Source organism: Trichosurus vulpecula, chromosome 8, assembly GCF_011100635.1.
Source record: "Trichosurus vulpecula isolate mTriVul1 chromosome 8, mTriVul1.pri, whole genome shotgun sequence".
In the NCBI taxonomy this organism is placed as follows: domain Eukaryota; kingdom Metazoa; phylum Chordata; class Mammalia; order Diprotodontia; family Phalangeridae; genus Trichosurus; species Trichosurus vulpecula.
Genome location: NC_050580.1, coordinates 50,278,716 through 50,299,857, shown reverse-complemented (window position 1 = coordinate 50,299,857; position 21,142 = coordinate 50,278,716). Strand labels below are relative to the sequence as shown.

The 21,142-nt window shown below is 42.3% G+C and overlaps 1 protein-coding gene across 1 annotated transcript in view; it reads right to left on the bottom strand.

The window, feature by feature from the left end:
- The window catches only part of CCDC33 (coiled-coil domain containing 33), a gene marked incomplete at its 5' end in the record, with an annotated part of 185,888 nt that overhangs the window by 110,638 nt on the left and 54,108 nt on the right, over nucleotides 1-21,142 (bottom strand). The window contains 3 exons of the mRNA XM_036736500.1: nucleotides 3,120-3,250; nucleotides 5,021-5,150; nucleotides 18,175-18,295. Coding sequence (XP_036592395.1) covers nucleotides 3,120-3,250; nucleotides 5,021-5,150; nucleotides 18,175-18,295 — 382 coding nt within the window. The remainder of the gene's footprint in view (nucleotides 1-3,119; nucleotides 3,251-5,020; nucleotides 5,151-18,174; nucleotides 18,296-21,142) is intronic.

Here is a 21,142-nt window from a genome sequence, read left to right as displayed (position 1 = left end):
ACCATTATGTGACCTCTTCCTCACCTCTGTCTACCAATTGGTGAAACAGGAGGAACTCACTCTCTACTAAGTAGAAGAAGGAAACCCGGGTCATGGACAGGCATCTGAAAATAGCTTCCGTGTCTCACTGTTGCATGTGATGAGTTTCTGGGAGCTTTCTAAACAAGAGGATGCCTTTTCTCATGGAATCTCAGAGTTGATAGGAACTTCACATGCTCAGTCTCTATCTCATTCCTACAATCTGGCATATCTTTGAACCTCTGGAGTGACAAGGATCACCATACACTGCATATGTATTATGGGTAATATGTTGCCGATTCACTCCATTTCTGGACAGCTCTGAATGGCTGAAGGCTTTCCTTTTATAAACTCAAAGATCTGTCTCTCTGTGGTTTCTACTCACTGTACTCTATTTCTGTCCGCTGGGGCCAAGTAGACCAAGTATGATCTTTCCTCTGGAAGGAAGTCCTTCAAATATCTGAAGATCACTATCATGCCCCTCTGTGGCTTCTCTTCTCTGGGCTAAACATCCTTAGTTCTTTCAGCCAGCTATCATATAACATAGTTTCATGTCTCCCTGATCATCCCAGCTCTGATATTGACTGATGATAATCATAATCATAGCTAGTATTTAGATAATGATTGCTTTAAGGTTTGCAGAATGCTTTAGATATGTTAACTAATTTAACTAGCTCTGTGATCTTGGACAAAGCTCTTTGAGACTCAATATCCTCATCTGTGGAAAGAAAGGGTCAAACTAGCTGGTCTCTAAGACCTCTTCCAGTTTCAAATCTATGTAACTAATCTCTAGAGTGCTCCATCTTGTCAATGTCCTTCCTAAGTTTGAGTTTTTCACTGGTCACACTTCTATTGCCATTGTCTTTGAACCTAAGGGAACTTCTTTCATACTGTTACTTACTATTTTTAAAAAGAGCTTTACATACATCATCTCATTGAGTTGAAATCATGAATAGCATGCTTGATTTGGATTCAGGAAGTTTGAATTTTGCCTCAAATACTTACTAGCTATGTGACCCTAAGCAAGTCACTTAACTTCTGTCTGCCTCAATGTCTTCATCTGTAAAATGGAGATAATAAGCTACCTCCCAGGGTTGTTGCAAGGCTTAAATGGGATCTATATGTAAAGTACTTTGTAAGCCTTAAAAATGTTATGTGATTGCCATTTTATACTACATGTAATATTATATAAAATATTACAATGATAGAATGATATATAATATTTTTATATGTTAGTAGTAGTAGGTAGTAGCAGTTAGTAGTAGTAGGTGGTGGTGATAGTAATGGTAGTTATAGTAGTAGTAGATCCCTTACGCCTCGCCTCTTAGCCTCTTTCCTGATATCTTTTCATAACTCCCCCCGCCACTGATCCCAGTTCTGCCCTCTGGGGCCACACAGAACAAATCTAATCAATCCATCTTTCATATAACAGTCCTTGAGATCTCTGAAGACAGCTATCATGTCTCTTCTATCTCTCTGACTCCTGATATCTTATGTGTTTTCAGGCTAAATATCCCCAGGACACACATGGAGGCTGGAAGTGGCAGGTTTTAGACCTCAAAGGTCTCTATTTTCTGTACACCACACGGGCTCCATACCTTTTGGTAAGATTGTTCAACCAGGCCTGGATCAATTTACCACATCGTGTTTACCCCACATCTCATCAGCTGGGATGCTGTGAGATAGTTAATCAAATGCTCAATGGAATCATGCTCTTCCCTTTTCCCTCTCTCTCCCTGACCTGACAAGAATGTCTTTCCCCCATTGGTTTGATCTCTATTCCCACCCAAATTAATATAAACAAAGGTCCAATAAAGAGAACTTCTACAACCTAACTAGATCCCCCGGCTTCTACCTTGGGGTTCAGGAGTTGGCCCCCTTCCACCACCTTCTTCTCATAAGATCATAGATGTAGAGCTGGAAGGCTTTCCAAGGCCATATTTTGCCTCATTTTTGCAGATGCAGGAATCGAGGCCCTAGAGGGTTAAGTGCCTCAGCCAAGGTCACTCATACTAAGTGTCATTGGTGGGATTTGAAACTGGTTTCTCTGACTCCAGAGCTTTGGGCCCCTCATCTCTAAAATGGGGCTAGTAGTACCTGAACCTCCCACTTCACTGGGATTTGGTGAAGATCAAGTGAGACTCTGACTGAAGCTGCTTCCTGACATAAGGAAGGTAAAAGAGCTTTGGAAACATAGAAGGAAGAACATTTTTGAAGTAGAGTTCAAATATCACCATCTCCCATCTTTCTGTCTTTGCCCAGGTTGTGCCCCATGCTTGGGACAAACTCTCTTCTCTCCTTGGACTAATAGAATCCCTTATTTCCTTCAAAGTTCAGCTTCAGGGCCATGTCCCACTTTTCCTGCTCCCCTCAGCTACCGCCCCTCCCCCCAAAACTATATGCATTTATTTTGCATGTACTTATATATGCATAGGTTGTTGACCTCTACAGAATGTAAGCTTCTTGAAGGTAGGGAATACTTCATTTTCATTTGTATCTCCAGTGCCTAGCACTGTGTCATATAGTAGGCATTTACTAAATTACTTGTCGATCAGTCTATCCCATGGAGGTAGCTCACCCAGAGTCCAGGATGAGCGTCCTTAAGAAATATGCCAATGGATCAGTGGAAGGAATTGGATAGTTTTAGCCACAGAAAAGAAAACTGTAACAGGGTGCATGAGAATGGCTTTCCACTATCTGAGGAGCTGTCATAAGGAAGAGAAATTAAGCCTGGTCTTCTTGGCCCCCAAAGAGCTGAACAAGGAGCACTGAATGAGAATTTCTGAGAGGTAGAGTTCAGATCATGACAAGGAAACCTTCCTGATATCTAGAGCTATCTGAAAGTGGTTTGGGTTGCTTTTCAAAGTGGTGAATTCCCCATCACTGGAAGACTTCAAGTAGAGATTGACCAAGTGTGTGTGTGTGTGTGTGTGTGTGTGTGTGTGTGTGTGTGTGTGTGTGTGTGTGTAGTTATAAATGGCCCAGAGCTTCCTTCCAGCACTGAGATTCTATGATTCTGTGAAAAAGGGTACTGGGCAGGGATTCCAAGGCTGAGGGGAGAGACAGCTGGTATGACTAGGAAGCAGGTGGGGGTGACTAACCAAGATGGGGAGTTTCTTCACATGCAGCGCAGGCGGTGTTCCTGACATCATTTTTCGGTAAACTCGGTCGTTGAGCGGCAACACAGAGATGCCCAAGGGCTCTGTAAGGTTCCAAGATTCTTTCTTGGGCACTGTAGGAAGGAGGAGGAGAAATATGGTGAGTTCTCCTCCTACACAAACCTTATCTAGCCTTGTCCCAAGGCCAACAAAACTTTACTGCTTTATAGAATATTTGTCTCCGTCATTCAATTAACCTCTCTAATTATGTCTATAAAGTATAACTTTGCTTTCTTAGAATTTCATCAAGTTTTTGAGTTTTGTAACATTGCTTGCTGTAGAATACATACATGCATACACACGTTTATGCACAGATATAGTAATCAATAAGGCTTTGTTAAATCTTTAGGCATTGGAACGTTTTCCTCCTCTTCCCTCTGTAGAATCCGACCATTTCACATGTAGATTCTTCCCAAGAGAGTCGGAAGAATATATGCCGCGTTTAAGAGAACAACTCAAAGCCATTCTCCAGGTACTTGCCAGATAATTGGTGCTTCTTCTGTTAAGTGTTATTATATCTTTCTTTTTACTTTTCATCCCTAAAGCTGGACATGACCACCTCTACTCTTTTTTCTCTGATAATAACTTCATAGATAAAATACATTAAGGAGATATGAATCCTGATTGGCTAAAAGACTTCTGGGAGAAAATTAGAGAAAAGGAGAAATGGAAAGAGAGAGAGGAGAATTTTAAATGGCAGATAGGAGGCCCTGATGCTATAGGCATGGGGGGAGGTCATGGCATCCAGCACTTATATTCTAGAAACTAAGAGTGGGTGAGACCATCCTCTCCTCAACTGAGCTGAAATTTCTCCTCATTACTAACTTGTAAAGAGCCCCCAAAGCTTGTGTTATATTGCCTGAACAAATCTGCATAACTTCCCTGAGATGGCCATTTTACTGCTTGCTTCAATAAGTATGCTTGCTCATTGTCTGTGATTATCTATTGTGTACTAAGCATGTGGTGAAAAGGGAGCCATGTTAGCCAAGATTAAACTGTTACCCTCTTAGTCTATGGGTGGGATTACATCCCTTTTCTCTTCACCTCTGAATGACCAGGTGGCTTTTATCCTGAACCCCAAGAGAGTATAGTACCCCATAGACTGCAAAGATCTGATTATAGTATATAGATTTACAGTTTTAGTTCTATATACCCCTTAAAGACAGAGGTGTATTCATCCAGTCATGACCAACCTTCCACCCTTCATAAAGATGGAACTCTGGTTTTCCTGGAGATGGGGTGGGAAATTCTAGATACTAAATCTATGTATCAATCAATGCTACCCAGGCCCCTGGACCATGTGGCTCATTTCAACCTGCTATACACATAACATAAGCACTTAATTATTATCTTTGGCGTGGGGTGGGGCTCAGCACAGTGCTTCCAGTGCTTAGAACAATGCTTGGCACATAGTAGGTATTTAATAATATTTATTGACTGACTGACTCCTTCAACATTGACTCTTGTGTGAGTCTGGATTCCCTAGTTATGCTGTAAGTCCCTTGAGATCAAGGGTCGCTCTGTCTTGTCTTTCTCCTGTCTCTCCTATGGCATCTGACACAGGATTAAATCCATAGCAGGTGTGTGTCTGGATATAAGACTGGAGCACATATGTCCTAAGTCTTGGCCCATTACCTTTACCTTAATAAGAAACTCAATCCAGTTTGGGGCCTGAAAGAAAGAAGGCCTTGGGCATGCTATTGGGAAAATGTCCTCAGCCTTTATATTTCCCAGGGTGGGGAGGAGTTGTTACCATCAGAGATATGGTTGTGGGAAGATAGGAAATGTAAGCAACTCTAACCAATGGCAGCCCCAGTCTTGTTCTATCTTGAGTTGGAGCTTACTTGGAGTCACGGGATAAAACTCTAGCACCAGGGCCAGATCTTCATTGAACTGTGTGCATCCATTCCGGGCTTGGTAGAGGAAGGAGGTATTCCATTTAGGCTGTCTGGCGGGCCCACCAGGCTTAGATACCTAATGAAGAGAAAAAAGAAGTCAGCACTGTAGCTGGGGAGCCAGCCTTCTCCCAAGACAGAAAAATATCTGGGTAAACAAGACAGAAAAACATCCTTCCTCCCTCCTTTTTCTTTTTTTTTTACTCTTCTCTCTTCCTAAACTATGATTGGGGCAAAATCTTGGACCTGAAACTATAGGGAAGTCCATATCTGGCCTTCTTTCATCTTCCTTTACAAGCATCAACTCTTTTGTCTTTCATCTTCCCAACACACACACACACACACACACACACACACACACACACACACACCAGTTGTTTCCAGTGCCTTTACTCAAGAAAATCAACCAAGTCCCAGTTCTACCCCACACTAATCTGGACTGAGGCAAGGCATTCCAGGATAATTCCAAGGCATGACCCAGGATAATCATTAAACATCCAAGAAGCAAGAGTGTTGGCAGCCCCAAAGAAATCAACAGAGTACATTAAAATTAACAAGATGAAGTAGATAAATTTCAAGTGCTACAATTGGCCTCAACAAAGTCACTTGCCCAAGTCCAAGGTTGAGGGAGGTGTGACTAGAGAACAGTTTGTACGCAAACATCTGGGGTTTTTAGTGGACTACAAGCTCAGTATGAGCCAACCATGTGGCACTGAGGTCAATAAAAACTAGGGTGAGCACAGACAGCCTTACCTAAGGCATGATGTCTAGAGTAAGGGTGATTATAGTTCTACTGTCCTCTGTCCTGGTCAGACCACACCTGGAGTATTGTGCCCAATTCTGGCTGCCAATTTTCAGGATATACATTGAGGAAAGGGAGGAAAGGGAGAATGGCAAGAAGCATAGATGCCATGGGCATTCAGGGCTCATCTGAGGGAACTAGAAGTGTTTAGTTTGGAGAAGTGATGGCTTAGAATGGACATGGTCATGCTCTTCATATGTTTAAAGGATTGACAGGTGGAGGAAGTACACTTGCACTGCTTAACCCTAGAGAGGAGAGATAGTACCAAAAGGTGGGTATTTCAGAGAAACAAATTTCAGCCATTATAAAATAGAACTTCCTGAGAAACCACTAGGTGGTGGAGTGGATAAAGCTGAGGTTGAAAATCCTGCCTTAGTCACTTACTAGTTGTGTGACACTGAACAAGTCACTTAATTTTTCTCCTCATCTGTATAATGGGGATAATAATAGCATCTACCTTACAAGGTTGTTGGGGGGATCAAATGAGGTAGCATAGATAAAGCTTCTAGAAAAATCTTAAAAGTGCTTCATAGGTGCTAGCTATCGTGAGTATTCATGAGACACACTGCAAAAGTGGATTGGTCTATCTTGGGATGTAGAGTTCTCTATCATTAGAGGTCTTTAAGTGAAAACTTAAAACTGATCAATCAGAGTGCTAAGCTCTCTCTCACTGCCACCCTCCCCCCTCCCCAATCAGTTGTCAAGTCCTACTATTTCTACTTTCTTAACATCTCTCATAGACTCCCCTCCTCCTCTCTTCTGACATAGCCATCATCACTTCACACCTGGATTATTGCAGGCTGGGTCTGTGGGTGGGTCTGTCTGCCTCAAATCTCTTTCCACTCCAGTCCATCCTCTATTCAACTATCAAATAGATTTTCCTAAAATGCAAGGCTGGGCATATCACATCCCACTCTCACCAAACTCCAATGGCTCCCAATTGCCTCCAGGATCAAATATAAAATCCTCCATTTGACTTTTAAAGCCCCTCATAATTTGACTCTTTTGTACCTTTACTGTCTTCTTACACCTTACTCCCTCTCCATGTATTCTGCCCCTTGCTATTTCTCCCATGGCACACACCATTTCTAGGCTTCCAGTGTTTTCATGGGTTGTCCCTCATGCCTGGAATGCTCTTCTTCCTCATCTTCACTTTCTAGCTTCCCTGGTTTCCTATAAGTCTCAGCTAAAGTCCTAACATCTGCAGGAAGACTTTCCTGGTCCTCCTTAATTTTCCCTTTCAGAGGGATGAGTGTCTTTCCTCTGAGACTGCACTCAATTTATCCTGTATATATTGTGTTTGTACATAGTTGTTTGCATGTTGTCTTTCCCATTAGACTGTGAGCTCCCTGAGAGCAGGGAGTATCTTTTGTCTTTTTTTTTGTATCCACAATACTTACTGCAGTGCCTAATCCATAGTAGCAACTTAATAAATGCTATAAGACTGCCTGGCACATAGTGGATGCTTAATTTTTTATTCATTCCTTCATCACTAATCCTGACCAGAGACTGATGCCTTATGTTATTCATCTCACACCAACTTCTGATCACCCTTATTCCTAACACAAGGACAGGAGCAGAGAATGGAGTGTCCTTAAGGGTGCTCCACAAAGAGTTAAATCCTTTGCCTTTGGTATGAGTGAGCTGCTGCCTGGCTGAAGGTGAAATGGGGGTTGGGGAAGCCATTGTCTGAAAGACGCTAATGGAAAGAGACAGGCCTGATGGCATGCTGGAATGGTGGAATTAGTGAATATGATTAACTGGTGTAAATGTGACCTCAGTAAACCCATTAACCCCTGTGACCAGAGCACCATCCCCTGAGCCCAGGACCAGGACCACTTCTTCTGGGCCATTATCAGGGATTTTCTGGGCTCAACAATGGGGTAAGTGGCCACCTTGCCACAGCCTCATTTGTACTTCCCTTTAGGGGTCCCACATCATTTCCTAACCCCACAATTCCTTCCCTTCCCCATTAAAAATGGGCTCACTATCTTGCTGTGTGATCTTAGAATAGTTGCTTTCTTCTCTGATCCTAAGTTTTCTCCTCTAGAAAATGAAGAGGTTGAACAAGGTCCTAAGGTCCTTTGCCCAAATATCCTGTGATTCTGTGGTTTAGTTTGTACCAGAGGCAGAGGGTAGTGGGGGAAGAGTCCAGAGCTGGCCTAGAAACCTGAGACCTGGTCCAAGTTCTATTACTCACCAGGTGACCACAAACTGTCCTCAGGGAATTATCATTTCTAAGGCTTTTGTTTATTCATCTCTAAAATGGAAGGAATGGGGCTTGAGAGGAGACAAGCTCCAGGCAAATGCCAGGGGTTGTGTTAATGGGAATACATCACTTGCCTGGGCTTTCTCAAGTGGACCCAGGGGACTCTGACAGTCCTGAGCAGGGTAGGGATGCAAGAAGGTGCCTTTGCAACTTTGGTTCTTAGATTGAAATCCTGCCCTTCCCCCACCCCTTCTCATAGACTCATCAGCCTTAGACACCTCCTAAAACAATCCTCTTCATTTTATAGGGGGAGAAAATGAAGCCTACAGAGATTAAGGGATTTGTCCAAGGTCCCACAAATTGTGAGTGGAAGAGCCTGGATTTGAACTCAGATCTTTTGACTCTTAGGACAGTGATCTTTCCATGATACTTCCTGCCTACTATTTGGGTCAAGGTTACTGGCAGAACTCTCTTAAAGCCCCTCCCCAGCTCTACAGGACATGTCTCTACAGTCATAGGTCAGGGGCGAAAGTCCTGGATATCTTAAATTCAATTAAGCAGTTTTGGGGATCAGGAGAAACATTGCCAGTGAGAGAAAAGGGTATATTCAGAGGAAATGGATGTATTTTTCCTCAACTACTTGTTTTTTCCTGCCCCCTTGGAGGCAGAGTTGTGCAGAGAAATGCAAGGGTGGTAGAGTCAGAGAACCTGGTTCAAATCCCAGCTCTGACATGAGTACCTGTGCCATATTTGGCAAGTCACTATCCCATCTGCTACAGCATCTGCTCATCTTTAAAATGAGGAGGTTGACCCACATGCTTTCTAAGGTTTCTTCCCATCCTAAATCCTAGGTTAACCCCAATGCAGAACACAACTCAAGCTAGGAAGGAGACACTTAGTGGCCTGGGAGCATGTTGGGTGGGAGGTGGGGTGGGAAGAGAAAGAAGATTACAGGAAAGTGGCTCATGGGAGTATGTAACAGAGGCTTGCAACTGCCTCTACTTCAGAGACCATGGATCATCTTGGAGGAAATAAAAATGTCCCTGTTCCCATGACTGGCCCTCCTGAATTCTTTATCAATTCAATTCAGTATAAACTTGGGTCTTTGACCTATAAAACCCTTTATAATCTGGTTCCATTTTCTCTTTCTAGAAAAAAATTATTATTCATTCTTTCACATACTCCATGTTATGGACAAACTGGCTGTTATGCTATTTCCCACACACAACATTCTTTCTCCCACATCGATGACTTTGGACAAGCGGTCTTCAAAGCTTGGAATGCTCTCCCTCCTTACCTCCATCCTGGAAATCCCTTGCACTCTTCCAGCTCATGTGACGCCTCACAATAGGCCTTATCTGTTCTCCCCCAGGGGTTAGTGCTTTCATTCTTTCCCCAACGCACTGTGTTTTTACTGACTTGTGTACACATTGTGTGAAGTCAAAGAGACGGGGGAGGGGGGGGTGTCTTACATCATCCCTCTTCTGGCTCATCACACTGGCATCCATTTTATTGCAAATAAGCAGTGACAACCACCCTTGACCTTCCTGCATATATCCTCCTCATCCTTGTCCTCCTCAACCTTGTACTCATCTTCCTCGTCATTATTCCTTTTCCCTTGTTATGTTAGTCATAGAGAAAACCAATGTTACCTTGCTCTCCCACCCCTTCCCCAAACAAAAGATTAGTAAGCCTTTTACCAGCCTCCAAGACTAGAACTAATTACCTTCCATTTCCTTTGCTTCTATCTTTACTATCTCTATCTCTGTCTCTCTCTTTCTCATCTCTACCTCTGTTTCTATCTTCATCTCTATCTCTCCCTTTCTCATCTCTACCTCTGTCTCTATTATCTTCATCTCTATCTCTCCCTTTCTCATCTCTACTTTTGTCTCTATCATCTTCATCTCTATTTCTATCTCTACCCCTACCATTTTTATCTCTGTATCTATCACTGTCTCTATCTCTACCTCTACCATCTCTATCTCCATCACTATCTCTGTCTCTACCTTTACCATCTCTACCTCTGTCTCTATCATCTCCATCTTCATCTCTACCATCTCCGTCTCTATCCATCATCTCTATCTCTGTCTCCATCACTATCTCTATCTTTCTCTTCTCTACCTCTATCTTTATAATCTTCATCTCTATCTCCATCTCTACCCCTATCATCTCTATCTCTGTCTCTATTATCTCCATCCCCATATTATCTGTACCTCCACAGACATGCATATACATGAAGTTGTTTGTATTCAGAATTCACTTGGCTGACAGGGACGTTGTCAAGCAACCACTTTCTCCCTGCCACAGTTTATAATAAAAATAAAACTTCTCAATGTGATTAGTCTTCCCAATTAGGGAACTGTGGTTCTTTACCTTGGCAGCTGTCTTCTCCTGGTACAATGTTATCTCCTTGAGGCCATAAATACCCATGTTTTTGTCCCTGTATCCCAGTACCTTAAGTCGCTTTGTACATAGCAGCTACTTAATTAATTCTTGTTGAGTTGAATTAAGCTGAACCAGTATTTATGAAGTACTAATTATGTGCCAAACACGATATTGGCCACTAGGGATTCTTCATACAAAATTGATGCTGCCCCTGTCTGCAATGAGCTTACACTTTTTGGTGGGGTGTGGGGAGGATATTTAAGCTGGGCGCACATCAGTATAATACAAGGTAAAGATTTGCTAGAGGGCAAAGGAGAGATCAAGAAGAAATGTTCTAGGGAAATGTATGAAGGGAGGGAGCATTTTCAGTTCAAGTGCGAGTTGGGTAGTCAGATCAAACTGGCCACAAAGGGATTCAGCTGGTGGTCTTGACCACTATTAGGACCTTAAACTGAGTAACTGATCTAACCAGCCTTAACTGGTTAGACAAATGCCATCTCCTATAGCCCACACTGGCCAACTTGAGGGGGAGTGGTAGGGGCTCTTTAGTCCCCTCTGCCACCTAAAGCCAGCTACAACAAGATTGATCAGGAGGCTGGGGATCCTCCCATGTGATAGAGAGAGCACTTGGCTGGGAGGCCAGAGATCCGGATTTGAGTCTCACCTTTACAATCTGTTACCTACAAGATCTCAAGAAACTCATTTCCCTCCTCTGAGGCTTGGTCCTCTCCATTGTAAAGTTGGAATATACATATTTATGCTGTGTACCATTGTAAGGCCCAAATACGATGATGCCTATCCTGAGAAACACCATACAGTGTGTCTCAAAGTCTTTAATAGCTTCTAGGATACACTGTACCTAATCACATTCTTTATTGTTATTGACAGCAATAGAAGCTGCTAGATATCAAAGTGAAGAATACACTGGACTTCGAGTCAAGAACTCCTGAGTTCAAATCCTTCCTCAGATAACTAACTATGTGACTCTGGGAAAATCCCATTTCATCATCTGTTAAACAAGGGTGCTAATAGCACCTCCTTCCTAAGGTTGTTGTGAAGGTCAAACAAGACAATGAATGTAAAATACTCTGCAAACCCTAAACCATTACACAAATTTAGGAAGAAGGAAGAGGAGGAGGAGGAGGAAAAAGAGGGAAGAAGGATGTCCAGGGGAGGAGCCAAGATGGTGGCAGAAAGGCAAGGACTAGCGTGAACTCCCTGCTGAGTCCCTCCAAAAACCTATAAAAAATGGCTCTGAACCAATTCTAGAATGGCAGAACCCACAAAACAGCAGAGGGAAGCAGGGCTCCAGCCCAGGACAGCCTGGATGGTCTCTGGGTGAGGTCTATCCCACACTGAGCTGGGAGCTGGGAGTGGAGCGGAGCAGAGCCCAGCGTGAACAGCGCAGACCAATCAGACCAGGAGCCGGGCAGAGTGTGCCCTAGAGCCCTGAATCAGTGAGCTGCGGGAGTTACCAGACTTCTCAACCCACAAACACCAAAGACAGCGGAGAAAGTTAGCGGGAAAAGCTGCAGGAGTGGAAGGAGTTCGTGGTTCGGCCACTGCCCCAGGGGCAACGGAGGTAGGGCAGCTACAGCTGCAGTTGCTTCTGGCCCCAGGCCCACCTGGTGGGAGGAATTAAGTGGTGGATCAGAGCAGGAGTACACAGCCTGCTGAAGATCTAAGCCCAGTCCGGGTTGGGGGTTCTTGGGGAAGGAGGAGTGCTGGTGTGGCAGAGCCAGCACATCCCCTCCAAACGTAGAACATAGAACTCTGTAGTCTAAAAGCAGTCATACCCCGCTGAAAAACTCAAGGGTCAAGTTAGTTGGTTGGGAACATGGCCAGGCAGCGAAAACGCACCCAGATTCAGTCTCAGACACTGGAATCCTTCTTTGGTGACAAAGAAGACCAAATCATACAGCCAGAACGAGTCAAGTGCAAGAGCCTACACCAAAAGCCTCCAAGAAAAACATGAACTGGTCTCAGGCCATGGAAGAGCTCAAAAAGGATTTGGAAAAGCAAGTTAGAGAAGTAGAGGAAAAAGTGGGAAGAGAAATGAGAAGGATGCGAGAAAACCATGAAAAACAAGTCAATGACTTGCTAAAGGAGACCCAAAAAAATGTTGAAAAATACACTGAAGAAAACAAGACCTTAAAAAATAGACTAACTCAAATGGCAAAAGAGCTCCAAAAAGACACTGAGTAGAAGAATCACTTGAAAGGCAGAATTAACCAAATGGAAAAGGAGGTCCAAAAGACCACTGAAGAAAATACTACCTTAAAAATGAGATTGCAGCAAGTAGAAGCTAGTGACTTGATGAGAAATCAAGATATTATAAAACAGAACCAAAGGAATGAAAAAATGGAAGACAATGTAAAATATCTCATTGGAAAAACCACTGACCTGGAAAATAGATCCAGGAGAAAGAATTTAAAAATTATTGGACTCCCTGAAAGCCATGATCAAAAAAAGAGCCTAGATATCATCTTTCAAGAAATTATCAAGGAGAATTGCCCTGATATTCTAGAACCAGAGGGTAAAATAGAAATTGAAAGAATCCACAGATTGCCTCCTCAAATAGATCCCGAAAAGAAAACTCCTAGGAACATTGTCGCCAAATTCCAGAGCTCCCAGGTCCAGGAGAAAACACTGCAAGCAGCCAGAAAGAAACAATTTGAGTATTGTGGAAACACAATCAGAATAACCCAAGATCTAGCAGCTTCTACATTAAGAGATCGAAGGGCTTGGAATACGATATTCTGGAGGTCAATGGAGCTAGGATTAAAACCAAGAATCAATTACCCAGCAAAACTGAGTATCATGCTCCAAGGCAAAATATGGATTTTCAATAAAACAGAGGACTTTCAAGCTTTCTCAGTGAAAAGACCAGAGCTGAATAGAAAATTTGACTTTCAAACACAAGAATCAAGAGAAGCATGAAAAGATAATCAAGAAAAAGAAATTGCAAGGGACATACTAAAGTTGAACTGTTTTGTTTACATTCCTACATGGAAAGATGATGTGTATGATTCATGAGACCTCAGTATTAGGATAGCTGAAGGGAATATTCATATATATATATATGTTTATGTATATATATATGTATATGTGAGTGTGCATGTATGTATATATGTATGTGTATATATATAGAGAGAGAGAGAAAGAAGGCACAGGGTGAGTTGAAGATGAAGGGAAGATATCTAAAAGAAATAAAATAAAATTAAGGGATGAGAGAGGAATATATTGAGAGAGGGAGACAGGGAGAGATAGAAGAGGGTAAATTATCTCGCAAAAAAGTGGCAAGAAAAAGCAGTTCTGTAGGAAGAGAAGAGAAGGCAGGTGAGGGGGAATGAGTGAATCTTGCTCTCATCAGATCTGACCTGAGGAGGGAACACCATACATACTCAATTGGGTATCTTACCCCACAGGAAAAAAAGGAGGAAGAAGAAGATAAAAAAAGGGGGATGATAGAAGGGAGGGCAGATGGGAATGGAGGTAATCAAAACCAAACACTTTTGAAAGGGGACAGGGTCAAGGTAGAAAATTCAATAAAGGGAGATAGGTTAGGAAGGAGCAAAATATAGTGAGTCTTTTGTAACATGAGTATTGTGGAAGGGTTATACATAATGATAGCCATGTGGCCTATGTTGAATTGCTTGACTTCTTAGGGAGGGTGGGTGGGAAGGGAAGAGGGGAGAGAATTTGGAAGTCAAAGTTTTAAAAACAGATGTTCAAAAACAAAAAAAAAGTTTTTGCATGCAACTAGAAAATAAGATACACAGGCAATGGGGTGTAGAAATTTATCTTGCCCTACAAGAAAGGAAGGGAAAAGGGGATGGGAGGGGAGTGGGGTGACAGAAGGGAAGGCTGACTGGGGAACAGGGCAACCAGAATATATGCCATCTTGGAGTGGGGGGAGAGTAGAAAAGGGGAGAAAATTTGTAATTCAAACTCTTGTGAAAATCAATGCTGAAAACTAAATATATTTTAAAAAAAGAAAGTACAATGTGCTCTACAAATAGGAATGACTGTTCCATTAATAGGCTGAGTAGATTTTGTAGTGGGAACTTGTGTAATAAAGACAGAGTATTAGGGTCAGAAAACCTAGGCTGGAATCCTCTGCCACTTAGAACCTGTGTAACATTGGCTAAGTCATGTAGGCTCTCTGGTCATCAATGAGGAGCTTGTGCTAGATGACCTCTGAATTCCATTCTAGTACTGAATCTTTGTATGATCTTTTGCTAAAAGGTCTGTGCCTGAGTGCCTCCCACACTTGGTCCATTCGATTCACAAAACGTTTACTGAACACTTACTATGTGCTAAGGTACTCATGACAGGAGCTGAGGAATTCAAAGAACTGTAAATACAAGTAATTTCAAGGGTCATCGATGGGTGGGAAGGGAAGAGGGGAGAGAATTTGGAAGTCAAAGTTTTAAAAACAGATGTTCAAAAACAAAAAAAAAAGTTTTTGCATGCAACTAGAAAATAAGATACACAGGCAATGGGGTGTAGAAATTTATCTTGCCCTACAAGAAAGGAAGGGAAAAGGGGATGGGAGGGGAGTGGGGTGACAGAAGGGAAGGCTGACTGGGGAACAGGGCAACCAGAATATACGCCATCTTGGAGTGGGGGGAGGGTAGAAAAGGGGAGAAAATTTGTAATTCAAACTCTTGTGAAAATCAATGCTGAAAACTAAATATATGAAATAAAAAAAAGAAAAAAAATAAATCTTCACAAGATGGGTACAGTTTCACAGTTTAAAAGCTGTGAAAAAATCCTCCCAATTCCTAATAAAAGAAGTGTAAAACAAAACAAAAAAAAAGAAAGAGGGAAGAAGGAGAAGGAGTAGGAAGAAGAGGAAGCTGCTTCAGAGAAAGATATTGTAAATTTGATCATGAGCAAAAGCAGTTCTGTGGAACAGTAGACAAAATGCTGGGTCTGGAGTCAAGAAAATCTGAGTTCAAATCTGGCCTCAGATACTTTCTAGTTATGTGACCTTGAAGAAGTCACTTAACCTCTGTCCACCCCAGTCTCTTCAACTGTTAAATGAAAATAATAATAACAAATTAAATAAATTTAAATTAAATTAAATCAATTTAAATAAATTTAAATTGATTTAATTTAAATTAAGTTAATAAATAAATTAAATGAAAATAGCAAAAAAATAGCACCTACCTTACAGGGTGGTTGTGAGGATCAAGTGAGATAATATTTGTAAAGTGCCTGACACATAGTAGCTACTCCATAAATGCTAGTTATTGTAAATAGCAAAGCAATCTTTAGGAAAACTCAGCCCAGGACCTTTCAGTGTCCTGTCTCTGTCCTCTTATTGTAACCACACAGTGCCTCTCAATGGCTGGCACACATAGGTGCAGCCATCCTGTGTGACCTTCAGCAAGTGGCCAGCTGTCTCTGGGCTTGAAGTCCCACATACACCTCAAGATGAGAATAATGGGAAAAACCACTCATCACTGAAGCGAGAGGTGCTTGGATCACACTTTCTCACAGAGGCACCAGTGGCAATCACAGTGGAGATCCCAAAGGGAAAGAATACTCATTAAAATTGATTGTCTCCAGCCTCATGGGTTTAGTCTGATTGGTTAATAATTCGCTGGCTAAATGCAAGACCATGTTCGAAGTATGTAGCTCTTGACAGGAAATACAGTGGAGAATTGGTTGAGAATGAGACTTCCTATCTACAGGGCTTCCATCATTCCTCTTCCCCCCACCCCCAGCTCTCTTCACACACATTCCCCCCCTTCAGCCCACCAATCATTCTTCTTTGTCTATGATCAGCCTTCAAAAGTCTTGGCCTTTAATACAAGGCCAGGGGTTTCCATGGGTACGAGTCTTTGAATAGAGTTTGCTAGTGCCCCTCCCTGCTCCTCCTCATGACACCTAAGGCTGTCCACCCTCCCCACTGGATTTCTCCTGAAGCAAAGACAGGACAGTTAAAGGTGAAGGGGGATTGGAAGGCAGAAGGGGAATTTTCCCCAGAAAGAGCTGACCTTTAGCGTAATTGTGAATTCAACATTTGCTTGAGAAACACTACAAGTGTTCCCTTTTAATTTGTCCCCTTTCTTTGGTGCAGAAAGCAATTTCCTCACCACAGCCCCACAGACTCCCAGCATGTAAAGCCCCCTTGCTATGATTCCCTACCTTCTTTCAAAACCGACTCCCAGGAAATGATGACTTCAGGTTGTAAGCAACTGACTATTCATTTACAGTGGTTTACACTTGAACAGGCATCAATTTCATCATGTAGGACTTGAAACTTTCACTATGGAATCTAGTTCCAGTCAGTGGTCTAAAAAGCAGTTGGAGGAGAAGGCCTCCTATAATGGGGTGAGAATGGCCTTGTTTGGTGGGGGGGAGGGGGTGGGAATGAGGGAGACTGCCAGGAGGGCTGCATCCACTATTGTCACTTCTCTAGGAGGAGGGAACAGAAAGGGCCTGAGCCTTGAAACACTGGGCTTTTGCTTTATTTTCTTGGTGTTGGGCCCTGCTGGTACTGGAGAAGGCATCCTGCCTTTCACTCCTTCCCTCCAACACACAAACACACAGACACACACACACACACACACACACACACACACACACACACACACATACACACACACCCCCCACACACCAGGGACTGCTACTTGCTCTGGAGTCCACCAACCTGTTGGGGAGGACTTGGAGAAGGGAAGCCTGCTGACGTAGCAGTTCCTAAGGCAGAGAGGGACCAGGGGATGTTCACATACTAGATTCCCTCTGGTAGAGGAAAGGGAGCTTTTCCAAACAGTCAAATTGGAGGTATTCCTTAATTGGCCAAAGAACTAGGGTTGGGTTCTAATCCCAAACAGCATCTCTTCACGTCTCCTCTTGGTCAAGACTCTCTGCTGTCATCCCCTATTAAAAGCCAGTGTCCAAGCCATGTTCAAAAGATGAGTCACCATCACCAAGCACTATCCTTGAAGGAATCCACGAACAATCCAACCCCTTTTGACTTATCTGACCACTACCAAGTAAGTCCTTTTCAGAGCTCAATTGGGACCTTTCTCCTCTTGCTCTTCTCTCCTTTCCAAGCTGCTCTTCTCCCCCCAAGACCTTTCAAGTCTCTTTCACATTTCCAATGCCAATTGTCAAAGGATCATGGAGACCATGAAACCAGAGATTTAGAGCTACAGGGGATCTTATTGTTTAGTTATATCCAATTCTTTGTGACCCCATTCAGGGTTTTCTTGGCAGAGATCCTGGAGTGGTTTGCTGTTTCCTTCTCCAGCCAGTTTTACAGATGAGAAAACTGAGGCAAACAGGGTGAAGTGGCTTGCCCAGAGTCACACAGCTAGGAAGTGCTGACACCGGGTTTGAACTCAGGGAGATGAATCTTCCTGACTCTAGGACCGGCACCCTATCCACTGTGCTGCCTAGCTGCCCCTAAGCATTTACACCTCAGGAACCTCTGTGAAGCAGACAGCCTTTACCAAAGGACCCCTCAACCCCAAACTTGTGTTCTTTCCTACTCTACTTGCTTCTAATTCATGAATAAATGATGGAATGAATGAGAGAAAGAATACTGGCTGACTAAATATATGAAGGAATAAATGAATACTGACTATTGAATAAAAGGATAGATGGATGGATGGATGGATGGATGGATGGATGGATGGATGGAAGGGTAGATGGATGGATGGATGGATAGATGGATGGATAAATACCAACCTGAGGGTATCCCTGATTGTTGTTTGGAGGAACATCAAAAGCCAACACTGAGGGGTTTGGAAAGTTGACAGTTCTCATAGGCAGTCCCATAGATAAAGTCTCTTTGCTCAACATAGTCTCCCTGGGGAAGAGAAGAAAGATAATGATGAACAGAGTGGAACCCAAGAACAAATGGAGTCCCTTGCTATCCTGAGCATCTGGCAGTTGGCAGTGATCTTCCATCTTAGACCAAAAAATGAGTGGCAAGCCTAGCTTCTCTCATTCAGCTTAGGTCCTTCTTTTCTATAAGAATAAATGAAGGCACAGAAAGCCACTGACTCAGTCTTGGGGGACCAAGACAGAGGACTTGAGTATGAGCCCCAGCTCACCTACTGACTCATTGTGTGATTTTGTTCAAGCTCAGTTGCCTCTATTTCTTCAGCTATAAAATAGGCATCACAAGCCTCTTTTTCTACTTGTCTCCTATATGGAAGTGGAAATGATCACTGTAATTTTTATTATATGATTAGGCTGAGTATTGTAAAACCATAAGGATGGCACCAAGGGGAGAGCAGTCTCCTGGGATGAACTCCTGATCATGAAAAAGTCCCTGAAGCAAATATGCTACCCAAACCATCTCTACTCATGTGGCCACCATCTTGGTCTTGGCTGTCATCACCTCTTTCCCAAACTATTGCAACAATTTCTAAATTGATTTACCTGCTTACAGTCTTTCCCTTCTCCTATCCATCCTTCACACAGCTGCCAGAATGATCTTCCTAAAACTTAAGTCTGACTATGTCATGCTTTAGTTTAAGAACCTTCAGTGAGGATGGGGCCAACTACTTCTGGAAGGCAATTTGGCACTGGGCAAAGAAAGTGATTAAAATATCTAAACATTTTGAAACTAGAGATTCCTCAGGGGCATATGCCCCATGTGGAGAAAAACTCCATATATGCCAATATATTTCTAGCAATACTGTTCATGGCTGTAAAGAACTGGAAATAAAGTTCACCAACTGCAGAATAACTAATATTGTATCACATATAGAATATAAAGAAATACGACATATACAGAGAAGCAGTGAAAGACTTACATGAACTGATGCAAATTGAAGTAAGCAAAGCCAGGAAACAATATACACAATGTAAATGGAAAGAACAACCACACATAAAGCACTGAAGCTGAAAGCAATTAAATTATAAAGATCTCCAAAGAAGAAATTTAATCCTTAAGAAAAAAAATTGACAAGACACCACAACTCCACCCGTGTTCCATCCATTGCAATGTTGGAGCCCATAGGTGTGGAACATTGCATATAATGTTAGACTTTTTGAATGTTTTGGTTGGTTTTGCTCATTTTTTCTGTTTCTTTTTTAGGTTCTTTGTTACAAATGTTGGCTCTCTTGGAGGAGGAAAGAGGAATTCAGGGATTAATGTCAGGGATGTAAAAACAAAAGACATCAATAAAAATCTATTTTTAAAAATCTCTAGTGGCTCTTTATTGCCTCTAGGAATAGAACACAAACATCTTCAGGTGGTATTTAAAGCCCTTTACAATCTGACCCCAGCCTCCAAGAGGTTATTACTTCACTCCATGAAATTGACAGCCTTTGCCAAAGAACTATGAGTTCTGAAGAGATTGGGTCCATTTCCTAGTATTTGGGGAAGTCTTATAGGATTGGGAGAGAGGATTAGACTGTAATCTCCTGAAGTCTTTAAGGAGGTCATATCTATTTGTGTTTGAGGGATAAAGAATGATTGTACCATTGACACCCTCCTCTTTTTATTTATATTACTTTATATATTAATTGAATGCTTCTACTATTGGATTGGTGCCTCTTAACATTGTTCTTATAATGGGTGTTTTTATTGGTGGTGGCTCTGGTCATATTTTACATAATTGATCACCCCCAATAGCTACATTGAACCTGGGGGAAGAAGCAAAGGGGTCTGGAGTCAGAGTTTTCAGGGGCCCACTTGTTACCTAAGTTAGCATCACTTTTTCCCCTCAATGACTATGATACTTGGCTCTTTGCCCCTTCACCTACTACCATACCTAGATACTTCAGTATCCACATCGATGACCCTTGAAATTACTTGTATTTACAGTTCTTTGAATTCCTCAGCTCCTGTCATGAGTACCTTAGCACATAGTAAGTGTTCAGTAAACGTTTTGTGAATCGAATGGACCAAGTGTGGGAGGCACTCAGGCACAGACCTTTTAGCAAAAGATCATACAAAGATTCAGTACTAGAATGGAATTCAGAGGTCATCTAGCACAAGCTCCTCATTGATGACCAGAGAGCCTACATGACTTAGCCAATGTTACACAGGTTCTAAGTGGCAGAGGATTCCAGCCTAGGTTTTCTGACCCTAATACTCTGTCTTTATTACACAAGTTCCCACTACAAAATCTACTCAGCCTATTAATGGAACAGTCATTCCTATTTGTAGAGCACATTGTACTTTCTTTTTTTAAAATATATTTAGTTTTCAGCATTGATTTTCACAAGAGTTTGAATTACAAATTTTCTCCCCTTTTCTACTCTCCCCCCACTCCAAGATGGCATATATTCTGGTTGCCCTGTTCCCCAGTCAGCCTTCCCTTCTGTCACCCCACTCCCCTCCCATCCCCTTTTCCCTTCCTTTCTTGTAGGGCAAGATAAATTTCTACACCCCATTGCCTGTGTATCTTATTTTCTAGTTGCATGCAAAAACTTTTTTTTTGTTTTTGAACATCTGTTTTTAAAACTTTGACTTCCAAATTCTCTCCCCTCTTCCCTTCCCACCCACCCTCCCTAAGAAGTCAAGCAATTCAACATAGGCCACATGGCTATCATTATGTATAACCCTTCCACAATACTCATGCTGTGAAAGACTCACTATATTTTGCTCCTTCCTAACCTATCCCCCTTTATTGAATTTTCTCCCTTGACCCTGTCCCCTTTTGAAAGTGTTTGTTTTTGATTACCTCCACCCCCATCT